Source organism: Felis catus, chromosome C2 (assembly GCF_018350175.1).
Source record: "Felis catus isolate Fca126 chromosome C2, F.catus_Fca126_mat1.0, whole genome shotgun sequence".
Lineage (NCBI taxonomy): Eukaryota > Metazoa > Chordata > Mammalia > Carnivora > Felidae > Felis > Felis catus.
Window position 1 is genome coordinate 90,690,167 of NC_058376.1, and position 23,757 is coordinate 90,713,923.

General features: G+C 36.5%; 1 protein-coding gene across 14 annotated transcripts in view; it reads right to left on the reverse strand.

Moving 5' to 3' along the window:
- The window catches only part of NAALADL2 (N-acetylated alpha-linked acidic dipeptidase like 2), a 1,340,454-nt gene that overhangs the window by 209,460 nt on the left and 1,107,237 nt on the right, over window positions 1-23,757 (reverse strand). For all 14 annotated transcript variants that reach the window (XM_023260390.2, XM_023260391.2, XM_045036390.1 and 11 more), the window contains one exon: window positions 3,442-3,588. In XM_023260390.2, coding sequence (XP_023116158.1) covers window positions 3,442-3,588 — 147 coding nt within the window. The remainder of the gene's footprint in view (window positions 1-3,441; window positions 3,589-23,757) is intronic.

The window sequence follows — 23,757 nt, forward strand, 5'->3', positions numbered from 1 at the left end:
ACTGGTGGGAATATGGAAACATGAAATATTGGGGACTGATGTTATAAAATGTCATGTTACATCAAAAAAGAATTTTAGAATAATATCCCATGTGTCCATTAAAAGTGGTGTCTGTGGCACTACTTTGTTTTCCTATAGTTTTTTTTTTTCCTATTATCATTATTAGCTTGTTAAAACTGACCATAATAGATCTATAATCAATCTGCTGGATTAAAAAATATGGCAGAGATACTAACGTTAGCATTATAATCACCCAAATAAAATTTAAAGATAATTTCTACAAAAACAGGAGTATAATCATAAACTTAGCTCATTTAGAACACATACAATTTATAAAGTGAAAAGGACTGCAGAATTATCCACTTTGGCTCTTTCACTCAAAATGAGTGCAGTGATAACAAACTCAGTTCCTACAGGGGCTAGGAAGGTAATGTAGGCAACATAAGTCTGGTGAAACATGTGGCTTTTTAGGTTGATTGTTTCATTTCCCAATTTGTGATAGCAACAGGCGTTAAAGAAATATTCTTCTTAACTGCACTCTAGGACAAACAACATGGCAGACTCCTTAAAAAAGAACATGGGAAGCTGGTGAGTAATGGCACAAGTTAGTCAATTGTTTTCATGGGAGAGGCAATTTTTTAGTAAAGCTCAGGGCAAACAAAATATATCTGTGAACTGGATTTTGGCCTTGGGCTTCCAATTTGCAAACTTCAGTGTAATAGCTGAGAATACAGGCTTACGTTAAACAGATCTAAAGTCAACTACTATCTTCGCTATTGATTAGTTTTATGACCTTGGATAAGCTACTTGATTTTAAGCTTCATTTCATTCTCAGCAAAATAAGTGTTAATAATAAAAGCTGACTCATTAAGATATTATAAATATTAGGTAAGATGAGATAAAAATACTTAGCACATCAAATACTCAGTAAGTTGTAGATGTTATTTTATATATGATACACATTATATATTACATGTACAAATATACATACATTATATTTTTATATCTAATAGTAAATTCATGAAAAAGCTCTGATTTCCTCACCTGCTTTCATAATTGACATGGAATAAATATTCTTTATATCATGGATAAAGCCTGTCAATGTTTATGATTCCTGTCAGTGTATACAGATATTTATTATAGGTTAACACAGAAAGCAAATGTTATTATTTGTTCTTGTAAGAATTCACTACACAAAATTATCTCATCTGAAGCATTTATATTTTGCAAGGGACAAATCCATTAAAATTTTTTTCCACACTAAAGCATTATAAACAAGGTCATTTGTTAAAAAGCATAGGAGATTCTCTTTAATTGCTTTTTTAGAGACAAATATAATAAAAAATAATTTTGCTGATGGGAGTTAAACATTTGGGGTATCATTTGAAAAACTGATGAGCTTTTTCAAACTAAGCCAGTTCTAGTAGATAGACTTTAGCCACAGGAGTTTCACTGTGATAACAGTGCCTTCTTAGAACTTCACTGTGACCTGTTTCCAAATCTCTCTACTGACACCTCAGATTCTCTAACTGATCCTCATTAGATCCCATCGCTTCAGCCTTAGAAGTTTGTTTTCCCTAATAATTAACAAACTCCCCCTTTCCACTAAATGTGTTCTTGTCTAAAAAGTACAGAAATTCTTCCACTAATAGGTTGAACCTACAGTTAGATAACCATACCTGTCACAATAGCTATGGTTGATGGAGAACTTATTATATGCTCAATATTAGCTAAGTCCATTACATGCAGTCTCATTTAATCCTTACCAGGGCTCTATGAAGTAGATTCATTAGGTATACCAAGGTTCCTTATCTGTAATGTAAAATAATTCTGAAAGAGTTTAACTCATTTGTCCAGTAAGTTTCAGAGTCAAGAGTTAAGTATAGACCCATTCCTAAGGCTATCCTATTCTATCTGCCTAAATTCTTGGCTTAAAATTCAACCAGGATGAATTAGATATGTATGGAAAAAAAGCTATCATTCAACATGTTAACATGGCATGAGCTGGATGAGCTGAGATGGGAGGATGATGAAGAGATATTAAAAGATAGCAAGCAGGAGAGGTGCCTGGGTGGCTCAGTCAGTTAAGCACCCAACTTCGGTTCAGCTAATGATCTTACAGTTCGTGAGTTTGAGCCCCAAATTGGGCTCTCTGCTGTCAGCACAGAGCCCACTTTGGATCCTCTGTCTCCCTCTCTCTTTCTGCCCCCCACTTGGTCACGTGCACACACTCTCTCTCAAAAATAAACATTAAAAAATATAAAAGATAGTAAGCAGGAAAATTAAAAATGAGTTAACGCCTTAATACATTGATTACATTTAAGTGTTTATAGTAGGCTTGGTAAAAGATAAGATACCTCTACACATGTATCCCATTTTTACCCAACAATAGTGGATGAAAATACAATTTAAAAAAAGATAAATTATAATAACTTTTCCATTATCCAAGAATTCATCCCATTACAATAGGATTCACCCAGAGTTTTTCCCTCCGTGAGTTTAAGTTGTTAGTGACCATTAGCTGTTTACAGAGGAACTAAGGGATGAGCGTGGGAGATGAGCTACAGAGAAACATACAGCTAAATATCCCTGAAGCTAGCAGAAATCAAGATATTATGTGTCTGAAGTTGAGCCTATAAAAATGCAATTCAAACACAACTTTTCAGGAGCATCTACAGTTGAAGAACAAAGCAGGCTTTAATCTATTTTTCAGCCACAGTTTTGTCAATTTAATAATCACCTCCAACAGGCCACCCCATGTTTCAAATAGCTCCCAATAAAGCATGTACAACTTGTGAAAGGCAAAATATCTCAACAGGTTTGGTTTTGCAGAGAACAAGTTTCCTGTGACATAATTATGAGACAGATCAAAAGGTTTGAAGGCCAACAGATGGATGAACATAGACTTAGTTAAGATAAATCAGGCCTCTGTGATAATCTTGGGGAAAAATCCTCCTATCCTCACAAAAAAGTAGTATCTTTTTGGGCATGCAAACTATTGACAAACTTTGGGCAGCTAATCCACAAGACTCACATTAATATACAGCACGTGAAACACATTTTCCCTTGGGCAAGGAGAGGAGAATCTATTGCACATGTCATCTGTTTCTGTGAATACTGAAGATTACAATTATGTTTTGATGTTAATCCAACTACTGCAAATTTCTGGTTGCAAAGCACACTGTGAAAATGTGAGTGACAGTATAAATCTTTTTAAATTGAATTCAACACTACTGAAAAGAGCTGATGTTTTCAAATACTGTTACAAACCCTCTGAACAACAAGAATAACTCTTTAAATGAAGCAGCTCCCTATAGTGACCTATTTGGTAAGAAAGCAAACAGCCAGGATAAAATCAAATTCTGCATAACTGCTATGTGTGTGTGTGTGTGTGTGTGTGTGTGTGTGTGTGTGTGTGTGTATTATTTTAGGAACAATCACCTCTAATGCTGTGATGTCCTCATAGGCAAACTGCACGGTGGGAATTCCAAGATGGTTGATGAAATAATCAGCATCGCCTTCTATCTGTACAGAACTGACATTGGTTTCTTGACACTTAGCTCTTCTGGAACAGTTGAAATTATTTTTCTGAAAAACATAATTTAAATTGTTAGCATACATTGTGCTTCTTGGGATACCCCAAAATCAGTGCTACTCAAAATGTGGTCAATACATTGGCTGCATCAATGTCATCCAGGAACCTGCTGGAAATAAAAATGCTTAGGCTCCCCTCTTGTCCTCCAGAATGGGAATGGGAACCTTTGAGGATGCAGCCCAGGAGCCTACCTGGTAACACTTCCCTATGGTTCTGATGCTCACCAAACTGTGACTAGTGCTGGCTCAAATCAAACTCTGCTTGCTGTTGGTGCTTCAAAAATATTTTTATCATAGATTATTAAGAACTGTAATGACTCTTTAATTTGAAATATTTTAAAATGATGTTGAGCCCCTAAAAAGTTTAGACTTTTTTTTTTTCAAGTTTTCCAATAAACTTAAAGGAAGGCTTTGCAGGTTATAATTCCATTCTTCTTAGAATGATTTTTGAAAACCACAGAAGAAATTTTCTCCATTTATTCTTTGTTTAAAATTTTTTATTTATTTATTTTGAGAGAGAGAGAGAGAGAGAGAGAGAGAGAGAGAGAGAGAGAGAGAGAGAGAGAGAGAATGAGCACGGAAGGGGCAAAGAGAGAGGAAGAGAGACAGAATCCCAAACAGGCTCCCTGCCACCAGCACAGAGCCCAGTGAGGCACTTGGACCCATGAATTGTGAGTTCATGACCTGAGCCAAAACCAAGAGTTGGATGCTCAACCAGCTGAGTCACCCAGGTGCCCCTCCGTTTATTCTTAAAAGCATATTTCCTTAAGTCTCAAGTATGAAAATTTTATGAAAAAATGCCAATCTCCTCAGCAGTAATTATGATAAAAGTAAAACAACAGAAATGAGAACATCACATCTAATGTCCAGCATAATGTATTCAATATATGTTTGTCATTGAATCAAGACATTGGCACTTTGGGGTGCCTGGGTGGCTCAGCCGATTGAGCATCTGACTTCAGCTTAGGTCATGATCTCACTGTTCATGGGTTCAAGCCCTGCAATGGGTTCTCTGTTGTTCAGTGGGGAGCCTGCTTTGGATGTTCTGTCCCCCTCTCTCTCTGCCCCTCTGGTTTGTGCTCTCTTTCTCTCTCAAAATCAAATAAACATTAAAAAAAAAGACATTGACTCTTCAACCATACTCCCCCCCCCCCCGCCATGTTTCTTTGGTATGATATAATTTCAAAAATACTTTATGTATATAACTGATCAAAAATTTAGAAATGTGTAGTTTAATATTTAGAACATGAATTGTTACAACTTTTTTCAACTACAGGGCTAGATTTTCCAAACATATAATAATGTTTCAAAACCTATCCAATTTTCTTTGAGGACCTAATAGAAAGATCTTTGCAACAAAGTTAAAATCACTTAAAATGGAAAGCCTGTGTGAGTGAGCATTTATAAACAAGACAAGCTTCCATTTTAATGTTATTTATAAATACCTTGAGTAATGAAAAAAAACTAAAAATTTTTATAGTGAACCCCACCAAATTGTGTCTTTTGAAAGCCTGATTTTCTGAAAAGAGAGCTCATTCTCTTTCATTTCCTGATACACTCCTGGGGCAAAAGTTCCTGAAAGTTTTAGATCAACTTGGGACAGTTTAGGTAGAGTTTTCATATTCCCAAAAAAGAGTGACCCTTAAGTACTGGATTATAAAAGGCAAAGGAACTACTTTATGTCATGTACAAATTCCAAGTATTTTTGACAGATTCAGCTTTTGAGAACTGGACCTTTGAAGGTATTTGTTTAGTCAATGTTTTTGTTCCTAATTGAATTTTGAATGTCTTGGGCAGACAAGACAGTTACCAGTTTCTCATCACTGGTGTCTCATGCTCAGCCTGCTTCACTCATTCAAATTCACAGAATGGTGGCCACATGCATTTATATTTGTTACACTCTTATGTTTTTAATAAGGACTTGCTAGAATCTAGTCTTTTCCCAGCTGCTTAGCCAACAAAATTAAAAATAATTTTTACAAGGAGTCTCCTTTCCCTTTACTTACATGGTTCCCCTTATTTACGTGTCTTTTTGGAACTTACATCCTACTCAACATCAGTGGAAACATAGGTTTGGCTTTAATTTATCTTTGCATGCCGAATTCTTAATATGCACTCCAAGTATCAGCCACACTGATATTTCCTGAGAAATCTGTGAGGAAATTTTCCTTAGAAATATATTTTTTTCTCAATAGAAGATTGTCATGGATCAAAACCCAACAATCCTAAATTCCATAATATGTGTCCCTGAAAAAATGAAATTAAAAAAAAAATAAATGTGAAATGTAAATGTAATATTTGATATTACTTTCATTCGTTTGCCCTACAAGTTTCACAAAGCACAATTCTTGTTTTACATCGGCCTTTCACCAGCCCAGGACATTCTTTTTGAAGCCATTACGGATACTCAAGTCTCTGTGTTCTTGCCATGGCTAATCCCACTGCTTAGCTCATATTTTCATAACATTCCATTTCTGTGATTCCTTCTAGCTACATCATCATTCATATGTTCTCTATTTTTCAGCCAACTCAAAAAGGCAACATCCAGCCTTCAGGATTACATCCATTAAAATACTTCCACATTCTTTTCCCTGCTCTGGCTTGCTTTACTTCATCCATTTACTAATAAATCTATCTTTTCCCTAAAGGTTTGTATTACCACCTCTGTCATTTGTAAAAATTCTTTTTGTAAATCAATTAAGATGGCGACAGAATGAGCATTATTTGAATTTTTTAAAATGTTTTGTTTATTCTTGAGAGAGCAAGAGTGGGGGTGGGGCAGAGAGAAGGGGACAGAAGATCTGAAGTGGGGTCTGCGCTGACAGCAGTGAGCCCGATATGGGGCTCAAACTCACAAACCATGAGATCGTGACTTGAGCCAGGGTTGGATGCCCAACTCACTGAACCACCCAGGTGCCCCTATTTATAACTGTTTTTAAATTATGTTTTGAAGGTTGAGATCTACTAAACCACATTGATGATGCTAAATGTCGACTTAGAGTACAGAACAGTAGCATTGTTAGGCCCAAATGCCTGGAACCTACAGTTGGAAGTTCTTGGCTATTTGAGTCTCCTGTCGGGGTTAAGCACAAACGAAGGGTAAAAGATTCAAGAAAGCCAATCCAAAACTAGAGAATCAGCAACAACACAGTTCTCTGAGGAGTCTTTCTGGGATCTGTTCGTGACCTACTAAGCCCACAGTTTTCCTGCAAAGTTCTGGAGAGGACTTATCTCACCAGCTCATACTATTTCTCCTCTCTTTGTTTCTCTGTCTCTCTCGCTCACTGCCTCCTCCTGTATTGCCTATTCTCCTGTGATTTAACCAGTGATGAGGGAAGGAAGCGCTGTACCCTCAAACCTCTGTTTATTTTGTTCTTTAGTGCTTTTGTTCGTAGCTACTTTCAGAGTAAAATAGGACAAAAAAGAACCCAATTTTCAGACTGGATTTTTTCCCCCCAAGTCATTTCATCTAGGGATTTCCCTTAAGGAGAACATTCCTGGCACAGAAACCCTGTTCTCGAAATCTTTGTGTTATTCATTACTTTAAATCTAGGCCAAATTCATAGACCTTCCGTGATCCTAAAACTGTATTCTACCCTAATGTAAGCTGTTTTCCCACACAACACTTTATTGGATTGTGGTGGGTCTATACTGGGTAAGAAAGAGGTACTGATCTGCTCAACTCCTGTGAACACTAATATCTGAGGGGGATATTGAAAGAAATGTTAATTTCCTTCATTTTACTAGAAGTTAGTCACCATGGGAGAGAGAAGGTTGGTAACAAATTTGTGCAGGTCAATTAATCTTTTAAATTTATTTACAAGGCTGAGTAAATTCAAATTAAGTATTTCATCCAAGGAGTTCAAAACGCTCCATACTTAATGTTTGATAACAAGCATTTTTATTACAGTTCATAAAATAAGCAAGTTCAGGCAATGACTGTGGTTGTGTCACTTGTTTAATTTCCTACCACAAGTCTATTGAAGACCTGAAATGAAATCACCATCTCAATCCTAAAAGCCGTGTGCTCTTTGCAAGTGTACTTTTAGGCTGAAAGGCAAAACCTTATAGTAAATGATCATGTAAGTGAAATATAAAGAAATTAAGCCGACATTTACCTTAATTGTAGTGATACCAAGGCACATTGACAAGATTCTAAAGTATTTAAAAATCTGTTTAATAATTTGAACATTGTATTTCTCCCATACTCTGCTTTCCCCTGCACACATAGTATTCACTCTGCATTTGTAGGAAATCAAAGGTGATTACTTATTCAAATAGCAAGAAAAGTGTAACATTCAAAATAAAAGTACAACATTCTATATATTGTAATAAAATTAAATCACTTTCTTTTCATTTCAGTATCATTTTGTAACTTCAGTTGTGTAGAAACAATTTATCTCCCTGGTTTTCCTGAATTTCACAGTTTCATAATGTTCTAGTTGTGATAATGATGCTATGGTATTTTAAAAAGTGATTTCTCAATATAGGCACCGAGATGGTTAATTTTATGTGTCAATCTGATTGAGCCACTAGATACTCAGATATTTGGTCAAACATTATTCTGGGTGTATCTGTGAGGGTGTTTTCAGTAGATAAGATTTACATTTGAAATCTGTAGACTGTCTAAAGCAGATTGCTCTCCCTAAGGTGGGTGGGCCTTAATTCACTCAGTTTAAGGCTTGAATAGAACAAAAAGCTCAAGGAACTTGACTTGAGCTGCGACATAGGTGTGGAGGCCACTTTCAGGCAAACAGGCTTGAGCAATGGAATGTGGAAAGGGTCCACAGGACCACCTGGTTGAATATAGATGACCCATTTCGAAATAGCCATAGTCCCTAACTAATCAATGGACTATTTATAACTAAGCACAGTTATAGGCACCAAAAGAGGGAATATTCCATACCTAGCCATACTGTTAGGGAAAAATCTGTTATATGATGGCCAACAGGATCAATAAGGAAATTTCAGTCCTGGCCTGAAGACTTCCCTTCCAGATTCTTGTTCCCACCCTGCTTGCCCCAGGTGCCAAATTATTACTGTTGGGAAAATAAGTAAAGTTCTGCACCATAAGATGGCGGATGGGACTAAAACAAGCTCTAGTTCCTAGCTTAGAGACTCCTCTTCCGGGTTCTTCCTGCCCTGTTTGCTGCACCTGTGAAAGCTGCCACAAATGTGGAAAATGATGCTATAAATCACCCTTCCCACCTGCATTCTGGAGTTCAGATCTCTGGAGAATGATCTCCTCTGACTCCACCGGTGTAAAATAAAGCTCCTTCCTTCCAAGTTTCTTCTGCCAGGTGATCCAGACCAGTTTCCATAATAATACCTCCTCGCTTTCCCTCCTTAAAAGCAGCCCTCACCCACAGCCTTGGGGCAGACAGCCTCTGCTGTCCTGCTCTTGGCTCTCTTCCCAGTATTCAATAAACTTCTATCTCCTTTGTTCTGCATCTGGTGAATTCTTTCAGTGAGTTGAATTCATTCAGTGAATTCTTTTACCTCCTATATCAAAAGCTTCCACCCCATTGCCATTCCACATTTGAGGGCCCCCATGCAATGGAGAGACACCCCATTTAGGCACAAAAGGAAAAGGGTCTTTTCCTTTCTTTAGACTCAACGGAAACACATCAGATCTTCTTGAGGGTCAAGCTTGCTGGTTTGGGGCTGGAACTCACACAGTCGGCTCTCTAGGTCTCTAGCTTGCCAACCGCAGATCTTAGAACTTCTCAGTCTTCATAATCCTGTGAGCCAATTCCTTGTAATAATTCTTTTTTGTATACTCTATTGGTTCTGTTTTTCTGGAGAACTGTGACTAATGTAGATCACCTTTCCGTTTAAGAAATTTTCATCAGAACTAGTAAAAATTTAAACTTTAATAGTGGTGATGATGATGTGGAGAACAAAGGCAAAAGGAAATGTAGACAAAATTGTATTTCCTTATAACCTGCAGCCCATTGACAAATACTTAAGACATACAGAGTAGGACATCCCTCAGGGAACTCCTGTCTTATTTTTAATGCTTTGCTAGGGGGAAAAACAACCTTAGCTTGACAATAGCCAGGCTTCCAGGATCCTATGAGTCTTCTTTAGCATAGGAAAATCTTTTCGGAAATTCCCCTTGTCTTTACCTCCCCCAACTCCCAATCCCAGTGCAGTTATTTCTGCCCAAGGGTCCTGTCCTCTTGCTATTAAAAAACAAAAACAAAAAACACCTTTTTGCACTGAAAACATCTCAAGAATTCTTTCTTGGTCATTGGCTCTGAACCCCAACACTTTAAACCACCTCAGTGAGCAGTGCTGGGTGTTTTGTTCCTTTGGTTAACTGGAGGTAGTTCATAAAATTGTGTTACATTTTTATTTTAGAACTCATAAACATGATTCCATGCAATGTGAACATGTAAATAGTTAAGGAATCACAGAGAGATTACTGCCTTTTGAAACTAGAGAGAACCAATAATATGAAAGCCCACAGAAAGCACCAGGGTTATTCTTCTGAGGTCCACAGAAAGAGTTTAGGTGATCTATGAATTTGGTGGACCAAGGGAGGGGAAAAAGTAGCATCTTTATTTCCATTCATTTCTAACTGAAATTTAACATCTCATTCAAATGTGAAGTAGGTCTTAAACCGGATATATCAGCAGTACCTGACTTGCAATCAAATGAAACCAGTTACTATTTCAATTGTGAAAAACTCATTACTATTTGAAAAGATGGGAGTTTACAAAACATTTGTTTAAATGTTGGTGTTTAATGTGTTAATTTAAAAAAGCTTACATAGGGGCGCCTGGGTGGCTCAGTGGGTTAAGCATCCGACTTTGGCTCAGGTCATGATCTCACAGTTTGTGGGTTCGAGCCCCATGTCGGGCTCTGTGCTGACAGCTCAGAACCTGGAGCCTGTTTAAAATTCTGTGTCTCCCTCTTTGTCTGACCCTCCCCTGTTCATGCTCTCTCTCTCTGTCTCAAAAATAAATAAATGTTAAAAAATAAAAATAAATAAAAAATAAAAAGCTTACATATTAGTAAAATGCAAATTTGTGTGTTTTAAATTTTTTTTCAACGTTTTTTATTTTATTTTTGGGACAGAGAGAGACAGAGCATGAACGGGGGAGGGGCAGAGAGAGAGGGAGACACAGAATCGGAAACAGGCTCCAGGCTCCAAGCCATCAGCCCAGAGCCAGACGCGGGGCTCGAACTCACAGACCACGAAATCGTGACCTGGCTGAAGTCGGACACTTAACCGACTGCGCCACCCAGGTGTCCCGCAAATTTGTGTGTTTTAATACTTAGATAACTGCAGTTTGACTTAGTTTCCTTTATAATCCTGTGTATTTTAATTTAAGCATTTTAAAACATTGTTTCTGAGAATGGGTCTGTATAGGATTGATCAGCCTATCAAAGCAGCCACAATGGGGAGCTCTCCTAGCAAAACAACTTCATTTAACAAATTAGAAAATCAAGGCTCCAAATCAACAGAATTAGAATTTGATTCCAGATCTTTTCACTCCATATGCAACACTCTTTCCTCTCTACCATGCTGATATACCTAGCATACAGACCACATTAATGCACGGGACCATCTGAATCTTAAATTTGTTCATTCTGGGATTGCAAGGATTTTTTTTTTTTTTTAAATCACATCATAATCACTGGATGTGTTGTAACCAACTATCTGTGTATCTGTGGCATTTCTTCAATGTTTATTTAGTTACTCTGTGTGTATGTCAGGAGTTCCTCACTTATTTTGGTTGTATTTTTATGCCAGTGCCTCAAGTTACTATCTATACCCAGTTCCTCATAATGCATTGCAGATCTCCTTTAGTAATCTTTGAGAGGCAACAGGAAGTTATGCTTACTGACTCTCTTTAATATTTTAAACTGGAAACTTATTTTGGTTATCCTTCACACTAGCATCTGATAATGAGTTTCTTATATATAAAATATACTTCCAAATGGTACATATTTTTTTAATCAGTAAATATCTTGTAATGCATTTATTAAAGATTAAATGGAGTCTGAGGAGAAAACCAGCTTTTTAACTTGATTTTTAAAAAGAAATTTTCAACCCATAAAATGGGATTTTCAAAATCTCCAGTATCTCAAGCTTTGGGGGAAGGTTTAATCACCTACTTACTGAGTGTTAACAAAGTATTTTCAGCTTTATATGGTGCAGAATGCAATCCTCTAGTATATGATGAGGGAGCATAAGGCAAGCTGACAGGCCACAAACACTGCCCCCCTCCCTGCCAGGTGGGATATGTATGGTATTCCTTGGGCACTCCTGTTTGCCCAAGAACAAAGGAAAGAAAAAAAAACAACAACAACAAATGGCTAACTGACAGAGATCATAGTCCCGCAGGACCTAAGTCTCCATCACCCCTCCATAGTGATGTGGGAAACAAAGGCAGAAGAAAATGGCAGATCAAGCTAAATTTCCTTATAACCTTTAATCCTGTTACCAAATATGGAGAAATGTTACTTTATATTTGAAATACTTCAAATCATATTAAAAATATATTTATTCAGGGGCGCCTGGGTGGCGCAGTCGGTTAAGCGTCTGACTTCAGCCAGGTCACGATCTCGCGGTCCGTGAGTTCGAGCCCCGCGTCAGGCTCTGGGCTGATGGCTCAGAGCCTGGAGCCTGCTTCCGATTCTGTGTCTCCCTCTCTCTCTGCCCCTCCCCCGTTCATGCTCTGTCTCTCTCTGTCCCCAAAATAAATAAACGTTAAAAAAAAATTTTATAAAAAAATATATATATACATGTATATATATATATATATATATATACATGTATATATATATATATATATATATTCAGAAATGAATGCTTTAGAGAGCACTCTGGTACAGTGAAAATAAAGAATAAAGACATTTGCCCTTGTTTTTATTCTAACTTCTAACTTAGGTCTCCTCCTTAAACCCTGAGTCTACTCTATTTTGCCTTCCTCTTCCCTGGTTAATTGGTTAACTTAAAATTCCTGATTAATGTGCACATGATAACAAAAGATCTATTTCTTTTTCTTTCTTTCTTTCTTTTTTTAATTCTCCACGTAAGGTTTTGTGTAACAATAAAAAATAGGTATGTTATTTTAAAACCTTAAAAATTACATTTCTCTCAAACTGTTAGGCTTAAATAAAGATCTCCACTAAAATAATAAAATAATAGCCACCCTATGGTATCTTGTACCACAATATATTCCGGATGAATCCATCTTTAAAAAATTGTTTTTTAAATGTTTATTTATTTTTGAGAGAGAGAGAGAGAGAGAGAGAGAGAGAGAGAGAGAGAGAGAAAGAGAAAGAGAAAGAGAAAGTGGGGGAGGGGCAGAGAGAGAGGGAAACATAGACACTGAAGCAGGTTCCAGACTCTGAGCTGTCAGCACAGAGCCTGATGTGGAGCTTGAACTCACAGACCATGAGATCATGACCTGAGCTGAAGTCAGATGCTTAGCTGACTGAGCCACCCAGGTGCCCCATGATGAATCCATCTTTTAAGGGTAAAATCTAACTCATAAAAGCATGGAGGAAACAGTGGAAGAAAAATTTTAATAATCCCAGAGTGGGAAAGACATTTTTGAGTATGTCACATACCAGGAAGACAAAAATCATTAATTACACCAACAACATAAACATATGCATTTCCTGCATGACAAAAATTACCATAAACAAAGATAATTGAAAATCCAGAGAAAAAATAGTTACAACTAATTCCCTAGACAAATGGCTAGTTTCTGTAATACCTAAAGCAAAAAGCCTGAAAAGCTAATAAAAAAATAGTCAATGAATATGAACCAGCATTTCACAGAAAAAAAATAATTAGAAATGCCTTTTATGCATAAAGTACATATGAAGTGTCTTTTCTTTTCACTTTACAAACAAAAAAAGTTTTGTCAAGTTTGATTATGGACTGAGTTGTAAGGGACATGGGAAATTTGGTGTCTCATATATTGCCAACGAAAAAACAATTGTTACAAATTCTATGAAGGTTAAATAAATTATATCACATCCATACAATGGAATAATATTCAGTTTTTAAGAAGAACAATGAAGCCACTCATGCATTGGAGATAAACAATCTCTAAAATACAATTTCTACATGAAAAAAAATAATGTGTAGTAAGAATCTATATGTTGTCATTTGTGTTTAAAAAACTACATATGCTCTAATACAGATGGTGTTTGCCTCTGGGGAGAGGTACTTGTGGGAAGAACAGGCTTAGGAGGAAGACTTTTCATTGTCTACTTATTTATTACTTTTGAATTTTAAATCTGTGATTGAATCATCTGCCAAAAATAAATGTTAAATTTTTGAAATCTCCTCTGAACTATATACTCTATGTTTCCAATTCCAAGATCCCCTGATTGTAAGGTAATCAATTTAAAAATAGCTTCTGTTGGATAGTAAGAGAGAGACAAGCCATGTAACAGATATCTCCCAGTTTCAGAAATGTTAACATTTTACAAAATGTCTAAGTAGGAAAATCGAGGTACTTAGAATTATATCATCAACAACCATTTAATATAAGAAGGTCCACTTGGAACCATCAGAAATGCCTACACCATTGGGGAGGGGACAGATAAAAGTAACTGCCACTTATTAGGGAAGAACAAGTTCTCTTTAAGGAGGATTTGGGAATGGATACAATAACATGAGTCCCCTGCTGGGGTAGGGGTCAATAAAGTAGGCACCCAGTAACCAGGAGGATACTGGAAGAGAACAGACAGCCTAAAATGGTCGGGAAAACTGAAAATAAACTTTCATTCATTTTATAATCTTGATTTCCTTGAGGATCATTCTTATCTACATGGTTTACAGGTATTGTATTTCTAGGCAAGTGTCAAGTTACTATCAAAACATGCTAAATATGGGCCACCTCACTTTCTACAAGGAGACATTTAAATGAGGACTTACCATTTAGAAATAAACACCTTATTAGATCATAATTCAGTCCTGTGAGATGGGTAAAACAAGTATTATGTATTCCAGATGCAGATTTAAAAAGTTTTGGTTGGGGTGCCTGGGTGACTCAGTCAGTTAAATGTCTGACTCTTGATTTTAGCTTAGGTCATGATCTCATGGTTCATGAGATCAAGCCCCACATGTGGAGGCTGCTTGGGATCCTTTCTCTCCCTCTCTCTCTACCCCTCCCCTGAGCATGCACATGTGCTCGCTCTCTCTCTCTCTCTCTCTCTCTCTCTGAAAATAAATAAACATCTAAAAACTAAATAATATAAAATAAAAAGTTTTGTTATCCTCTAGGGATTTCTAACTGGATTGTAACATTGTTGCCCTCTCCCCTATCTACCCCTACCTCTGGTCTTATAATCCTCTTCTTCTCCCATTAACTAAGGAAATACAAAAGGGGTTCCTTGGTTTGTACAGAAAGAGCTGGTAGGCTGCTGACTAATCAACTCAATTAAAATTACCTTACAGTTTAGGAAAATGATGACTTTAGAAAAATGTACCACATAGATTCCATGGATCCCTTCACCACTTTGGCACATCTCTGACAGGCTTACTGTTGGTCACTCCAACAGCTAAACCTATTTCTTCATGAAATGGAAACTATATACAGAATGACAAACCCAGGGCCCTTCCAAAAACTGTACTCTGATTATATCTAAATGAAACTGTGAGCATATTGGAAAGGTACAGTGGAACCTTCCAAACTGACCTTTGGCCAATGTATTGGATGAAAGAACACTCCCCCTGGGTGCAATTCCTATAGGACCTTTAATGACCAAAAGGATCAAGATATAGATTTTATGTCTCAGTGAAAGATAACAACTCTGGCTTCACAATGCTGTTCCATGCTGAGGAATTGGCTGACATAACATAACTTCAGCTATTATTTCACCAGCCTTCTTGAGGTTTGTCTTAAATAGCTTCTCCTGGCCTTACAGGCAATGCTATTTTAAATAATACGGTGTCAGCATTTCAGTGATGTATTCCAGCTGCCAGGCATTAAAAAAATTAACTGAAAAACCTAACTGGTTTTCAATTCAACATTAACTGTGTCCGGCTGCAAATATTTTTAATGAAATATTTAAACAAACGCTACTATAGATGAAACAGTTTAGTCACTTCCCTTCAAAAAAAATCCAGACATTTCAAAAAAAGTAAACCCGGAATCAAGGAAACAATTGGAGTTACTTTGCATATATTTAGCATCACTCAGTAGATAGCAGGAGAAAGTTTGCTGTCCTCTCTGTGACCAGGGGTACAGGGCAGTTGTAAATCAGGTGGGTGCTCTCAGGTTTTTTAGAGGTAATTCATTTAATTTTAGGAGGGCACAGGGAGAAAAAGCTGAAAAATGCAGACTTGGCAAGCCAGGAGGGCAAAAGGATGTGGATGGCATACCATCACACATTACCATTTCAAGCAAGTTAAGTGCTGAGAGTGAGAAATCGGGCAGAGGAAATAACACCATCAGCAGTACTATGCCTAACTCTGACAGATGACAGCATCATCGCATAACCTGAAAGCCTGGGGCTAAAATAACTGCTGGCCTAGGGATAGCTTTGCTAGAGTGAGTTCATAGGGGCTTTGTAGCCACTATTCTACTCAAGGAGCACTGTGCATAGGATATCCAAGCACTACCAATGACTCAACCCCAATGCCAATCCCACAGGTCAGGTTTCTTCGTACCAGACCTAGGACCATTATTTTGGTCCTACTGTACCAATTAGTCATATATTTACACCACTTGATTTAACTCAATTCTCCTTTGCATTTTTTTCTGCCTCTCCTACATGTCTTTTGAGGTCAAAGAATTTATTTTGTCCACCTTTCTATTGACCCCATATTGATCGGCACAATAAAATGGGTACAATAAGAGTTTGTAAAAATGAAATCAGTCCAATTGTATCAACATTTTCCAATGGGAAGGGATGGTAAGGGAGAGAAGAGGCAAAGAGCGTCACAAACATCATCTGGCTTGAGCTAGGTTTAGACCTGAAAATGACTGGATTCAGAATTCTAAAGATCTCTAGAAGCTTGAAGTTGACTTCAAGTAATTCCATGAGTCATAACTGTACTTGAAAGCTCTCTCTCTTAATTCCCTCCAGGACAAAATCTGCTTTCAAGAAAACCATGTATCCTATAAGATACCTGGAGGAAGTCAGTAAGTATATACTGACATCACAGAGCACATTGTGATAAGCAGGTGCTTGAGATAAATTATACTAAAGAATAATCAAAGCATGACCCACAAATAGACTGCAGATGAGATAGACAATTTTGCATTCTCCCTTGAAAAGCATTGATGTCTCTTTTCAGCAGTATGACTTTAAGCAGTTACTTAACTTCATGAAGCCTTGAATTTCTCTAATGTAAAAAAGAGACTATGTGTACAATATGAGGAGTTTGAGAGAAGTAAATTAAATAATGCATGCAAAGCACTCAGCACCTAGTCTTCCATCAGATGTACCTAGCACTTAACTGTTATTATAATGAATTACCTTTACTACTAAAGTAACCAACAGACCACACACACACACACACACACACACACACACACACACATACACCTATATTTTTGGCAATGTCTTTCTACCAAATATGCTTAAAATTATTTTCTCCTGCCTTCTAAGACATGGAATGCTCATATTTAGAAAGCTAAATCTTTTCATGATTATCCAATGCACTTTTTCCTAATGAACTTTGATAAACTTTGGTTCTAAAGGACATTCTTTTCACACTTTTTGTTCTTCTTCTTCTCAAATTAATCTCTTTGGATTTTATAAAAGAGTTCATGTGACAGAATTGTATTTTCTTTATTTAAGTACTCTTACTAAATTCATTAAAAGATAATATTTTAAAAAATATTATACAGATATTAAATATTGTAAGATGAATTCCCCTTTTGGCTTTCCACATAGAAGAGGCTTTTTTTAAAAAAAAATTGGGGTAAGGCTGCATAAAAGATGATTATCTATACCTGAAAAATGATATGGTATCAGTTCATATTTTTTCATCCAGTACCTAGGAATTTTTAATAAGTTATTTTATTTTTCTTAAATTAATTTTTTCCTTAATAAAATCATTATTTTCTAATCTGTGATGGGAAAACACAAGAAAAATATACTTAAAATAATATAATTAACAACAAAATGTAACAAGCAAAACAGATTAAAAATGGTCTAACATTTAAAACAATACATACTATGTATTTCACATTGAATAAATATGTATTCCATATCTACTATGTGCCAGGTTTCATACATAATATTTTATCTTTATAACAATATTTTATGGAGGAAATAATTATCCCTAAGCGGTCTTAAAGCCACCATTGCTAAGAGAAATTTAAGCAAATCATCTCTGGTTATTTAGGAGGTGAGAAGGCCAAAATTTGGTCCATAGTTTCTGTTTCCAGGTCCAATATTCTTGACTCTTTAACTGCAATGCTGGGATTCTAAAGAAGTCAGCTTTCTCCTCACTACCTCCTACATCTGGAACTCAAAACACTTAGAAATGAAGGCACTTTGATATGAGACTTTGTGTTGGACTTGACATTTTGCAGATAGACACAAAAAGGACATAAACAACATTTAGCATGTCCTTTTGCCATCTGCCACGTTGACATCTCACCTGAATGTGAAATAGTTACTTCAAATTTAACTCTTCAGAGATTAGATTTTACATTATACTAAACAAAATAAGCTAGTTACAAAATGAGAAGTATTGTATTATTCTCATTATATGAGTGCTATTGACTGAAATGTATCCCCTGCCCCCCAAATCCCTGTGTTGAAGCCCTAACCCCCAAAGTGACTGTATTTCGAGATGGGGCCTGTGAGGAAGTGATAAAGGTTAATTAAATGAGGTCATAAGGGTTAGACACTAATCAGCTCTGGTGGCCTTAGGAGAAAAGGAAGAGACACCAGAGTCCTTTCTCCACCATGTGAGGACACAGCAAGAAGGTCGCTGTCTGGAAGACCGAAAAAGCGCTCTCACCAGGAGTAAGCACCTTGATCCTAGTCTTCCCAGCCTCCAAAACTGTGACAAGTAAACGTCTATTGTTTAAGCCACTCAGTCTATGGTATTTTTTTATAGCAGCCCAACCAGATTAATACAATGAAGTATCTAGAGTAGTCAAATTCAGAGACACAGAAAGTAGAATGGTGTTTGCAAGGGACTAAGGGGAGGGAAATCTGGGGAGATGTTTAATGGGTATAGAGTTTCAGTTCTGCAAGATGAAAAAGTTCTGGAGAACTTTTATGTTCACAACAATGTGAATATATCAACACTACTGAACTCTATGATTAAAAATAGGTCCATTATACTTTTTAATAAATAATTTTTTAAAAGTTAAGATCAGGAAGCCAGGCTGGCTCAGTGGGTAGAGCATGGGACACTTGATCTTGGGGTTGCAAGTTTAAGACCCATGTTGGGTGTAGAGATTACTTGAAAATAAAATCTTCTAAAAAAAGTTAAGATGGGCATCTGGGTGGCTATGTAGGTTAACTGTCTGACTTCGGCCAGGTCATGATCTCGCAGTTCATGAGTTTGAGCCTCGTGTTGGGCTCTGTGCCAACAACTCAGAGCCTGGAGCCTGCTTCAGATTCTGTGTCTCCCTCCCTCTCTGCCTCTGCCCCACTCATGCTCTGTCTCTGTCTCTGTCTCTCTCTCTCAAAGAAAATGAATACACATTAAAAAAATTCTTTTGGGGTGCCTGGGTGGCGCAGTCGGTTAAGCGTCCGACTTCAGCCAGGTCACGATCTCGCGGTCCGGGAGTTCGAGCCCCACGTCAGGCTCTGGGCTGATGGCTTGGAGCCTGGAGCCTGTTTCCGATTCTGTGTCTCCCTCTCTCTCTGCCCCTCCCCCGTTCATGCTCTGTCTCTCTCTGTCCCAAAAATAAAAATTAAAAAAAAAAAAAAACGTAAAAAAAAATTCTTTTAAAGTTAAGACAGTAAATGTTTTATTATATATATTATACAATTTTAAAGTAAAAATAAAACAAAGAATAAAGTATTGATTTCTCTTTCTCCAGTATTTCTTTTCACCAAACATGGTTCCAGCATTCATCCAGTTGCTCACATAAAATCTTTATAGTCATTATTTACTTTTCACCTTCTTTTGCTGCCCCTTACACATGTAATCCAGTGCTTCTCAGACTTCAGCATGTAAGAGATAACCCAGAGGGTTTGTTAAAACAGATTTCTGGGCCCCATTCCCAGACTTCTGATTCAGTATGTCAGGGGTGGGGCTCAAGGAACAAGTACAGAGGTAATAAATATGAGGTAAGAGCTTAGAGAATTAAAAAGAATTACTATTATTATAAATATTTTTTAATATAGGAAAAATTTTGTTAGTTCTCAAAGTTCAGAGAAATGAGATGTCCTTCAGAAATAATAGCTTTATTCCCCAGAGTCCAGAGACTGTCTACCTAATTTTTTTTTGTTTTTTATATGTTTGCCATTCAGTGAATTGATGGCAAATTTAAACCGACTAAATGAAATAATTTCATAAAGAAGTCAATGATAGCATTCTACCTACAGTACAATTTCTATCATTTGGAATCAAAAATATACCTTTTCCTATTTTTATTCTATTGGTTCTGAAAGCTAGTTTTCTACAAGTCTATTATCTTATTATTTCAGTACTTTATATAGAATATTGACCTATATATTCTTCTATATTTTCATAGCACTTTGAAGTAATTAGGATGTTACAATCATCTGAAAGATGAGGACATTGAGACAGAGACAGGTAAATAATTGCCAGTGATCCTATAAATAATAAGTAACTGAGACTACAGTAGAATTTGACTCCTGCTCCAGGTTTTTTTTTTTAAATTTTTTATTCCCCTTCTTCATGGCTTGTCAAAAGATTTTTTTCCCATTTGTTGCTTCCAGTCTTCACCCCTGGTTAGGTTTATTTATTTATTTTTTGGTAAATATTTATCAAGGAGGAAGCAAGGAGAGCTGTTATCACTACATACACTTATGCTGTACTGTACTGATCCCATTAATAAATGCCAAGGTGGCTGGCTAATTTGAGCCTGTGCTCTGAGCTCTGGAGTCCATTGCTCTCTGCCTTGGTCACCTCAAGACAACTATCTTTAAAGATGACTGCTCACAATTTAAAATAAATTTAAAAAGAGAATAAAGAGGATTTTTTTTTTTTTGGATAATCAATTCAGTTCAAATCTCAAACATTCAAGAGTAGGTAAAATGTTTCATTAATTACCCTGCAACTCAGAAATGACAATCCTAGCATAATACTAATAAGTAAGGCAAGGGAGTGACCCTCCTTCAAATGATATTAGAAATGATTAGTTCTAATCTCTCAGGGTTGTCAACAATATGCATGCCAATAAGTAATCACAGATTTCTTCTTCTGTCTTAATATGTATGTGTGTGCATGCGTATGTGTATGTGCATACATTTCTAATATTTTATAACCATTGCACAATCAACAACTATTTGCTGAATACCTACTAAGTGTCACATGTTCTATAAAATACAAATTATTAACAAAATGCATTCTTTGTATTTTCAAGGATTTTGCGATACAGTTGGGTAGGAAGTGCTTACCCCTATGAAGTGCTCAGATAATTTGTAGAAAATATTGTGCTTTAAAGGGTACAGTATATTGGTTTAAAAACTACTTTTGGAAGATCACATGAATTTAGTAGAATTGAATAGAGTTTATTGCTAAGAAATCTTTGGCGACAGCTAAAAGGTTAGCAAATAATGCAATACTATGCACCGACTACTATCTGAAAGGCACGTAGGAGTTTTCAACAATAGATACTGCTAGGTACAAGATTCTTTCTGGATAACTGAGCACTGTGGTGGACAGATACATTATTGACGTGATTGCTTTATCAATTAAGCTTGGGTTTCTGTTTCAAATACATGAGGTCAAACAGTAATTATTATTTCCTTGCTCTGACATGGAACAATCGCTTAAAGAAACACACATAAGCAAAAAAGAAAAAAAAAGAAAGAAACACACACAACCTCCTGCTTATCCCTTCCTTGCTGCCCCCCCCCCAAAAAAAAAAGTTTAGGATTCATCAGTAAATAGACTCTTGGCCCACAGGAGCTAGAATTAGAAAATATTTAAGAGCTCCTATTTCTAAAGTAACTAGCTTTATGCCAAATTGTATTGCTCCTGAGGCTCTGAGGAAAATCTACAAAAGGCTTTCTTAGAGATACACCAAGTTTCAGGCTGTTTTCCAAGATCATGGTGTGTTCTGATTAGACAAGGATAACAGATTTAGAAAAGTAAATAACAATTGATAGCAGACAAATTGCATACATTTAAGCTAAATGATATTTTATATACAGGTATTTGCTACTTAATTTCTTTTAGAATTTTCTCTTAAGTTAAATATGTAATATATGTAACCATTTGGGGGTTTTGCTTAGTAAATAACGGGATTTTTAAAATGATTTCAAAGGTTGATAAGCCCTGAATAAATTATATTCTTCTATATCATCAGTGAAAGTAATTGGCACTCGTCTTTTAGAAAGTCATTCAGGAGGACATATTACAATGCTTGAAAAAGGTATTCTTTGATCCAGTGACACTATTTCTGAGAATCTATCCAATGTGACCAATCTAACAGAATGGGAAAACTATTTACATAAAAATATTTACCATGCCATTGTTTAAATTACAATATGTTATACTTTTGGATGAATTATATAAGTAAGGAATAGTAAAAATAACATAATTACCCAAATCATAAATGCTTAAATTAAATCTCATAGCCATTAAACATAATGATATTAAAGGTTAGTAGCATGAAAATGCTTTTGAAAGAATACTGCTAGAATAATCTTTAAAAATGTAAAACCTAAGAGCAAGATCCTCCCTCCTAGTTTAAACTCTCTAAGAGCTTCCTATTGTATTCAAAATAAAATCCAAACACTGTCTCTGGCTTGCAAAGCCCATCCTGGGACCTGGCCCCTGGCTACTTCCTCACTTGTTTAAATCCACACTCTTCCCTCATCCATTAACATCACGCACACTTAGGACTACTTCATTCCATTTGGAATACAGGTCCCCTAGTCTTTGCTGGGCCAGTTCCTTTGGGTCTTAGTTTAAATGTCCTCTTTTCCTAGACGGCTTGCTTGATTATCCAATATGAAGCAATCACTCCCTAGCATGTCCTCTTGCTTTAATTTTCTGCATGGTACTCACTATCATCTGACAATTTCCCGTTCAGTTCTTCATTTGTGTGTCATCAGGCTACTCAACTAGAATGCACACCCATAAAAGCCAGATCTTACATACTGTCACTAGTACATAGAAGATGGCTGATAAATATTTCTTTTATTTTTTAAGTTTATTTATTTTTGAGAGAGAGAAAGAGACAGTGCTAGCACAAGCAGGGAAGGGGCAGAGAGGAGACAGAGAATCCCAAGTAGGCTCTGCACTGTCAGCACAGAACCCAGTGAGGGGCTTGAACTCATGAACCATGAGATCATGACCTGACCCGAAATCAAGAATTGAAGGCTCAATGGACAGAGCCACCCAGGCGTCATGATAAATATTTCTTTTCTTTTTTTTTTATGATAAATATTTCTTAAAGGAATGTGAGGAGGTCAAGAATATGTCACTTCAAAATATGCTACTTTGACAGAAGAACTATTTTGAGCTGAAGGCAACTGAGAGAAAGCAGACACAGGGAAATCTCTTTGCCCTCTTCCTCTCTACTAGGCAGGATGATGTCTCCCATCAGCCTAGAGACAGATGGCCCCAGAGGAATCCATATAACAAACTCTATAAAAGTTTACCTTCCATTATTCCCCTCCCCCCATATTTACCTTCCTAGTTTGCTGCCCCTAAAAGCCTAAAACTTTTCCTTTGTCTACTCTCTTTTCTACAAATGTACTGTCCTTTGTAAAGATGCTATTTAAGCTCAAGTGCTAACCACCCCTTTCAGTTATTCATCAATGAGTTCTCTCAGGCAATGCACACATTAATAAATTGTTTTCTTTTTATTAATCTATCTTTTGTTCAGTCTAATTTGTAGGGCTCCAGTCAGACAACCTAGGCAAGTAGAGGGAAAGTGTTTTATTTTACTCCCTTACAAATAAATCTATCCATACTGATAAATCTTTTTTAAACGGAAATACCCTTTAAAAGAAAAATTAGTGGTATTTAAAGAGTATTTTGTATAAACCTTTAAATGATGACATAATGAG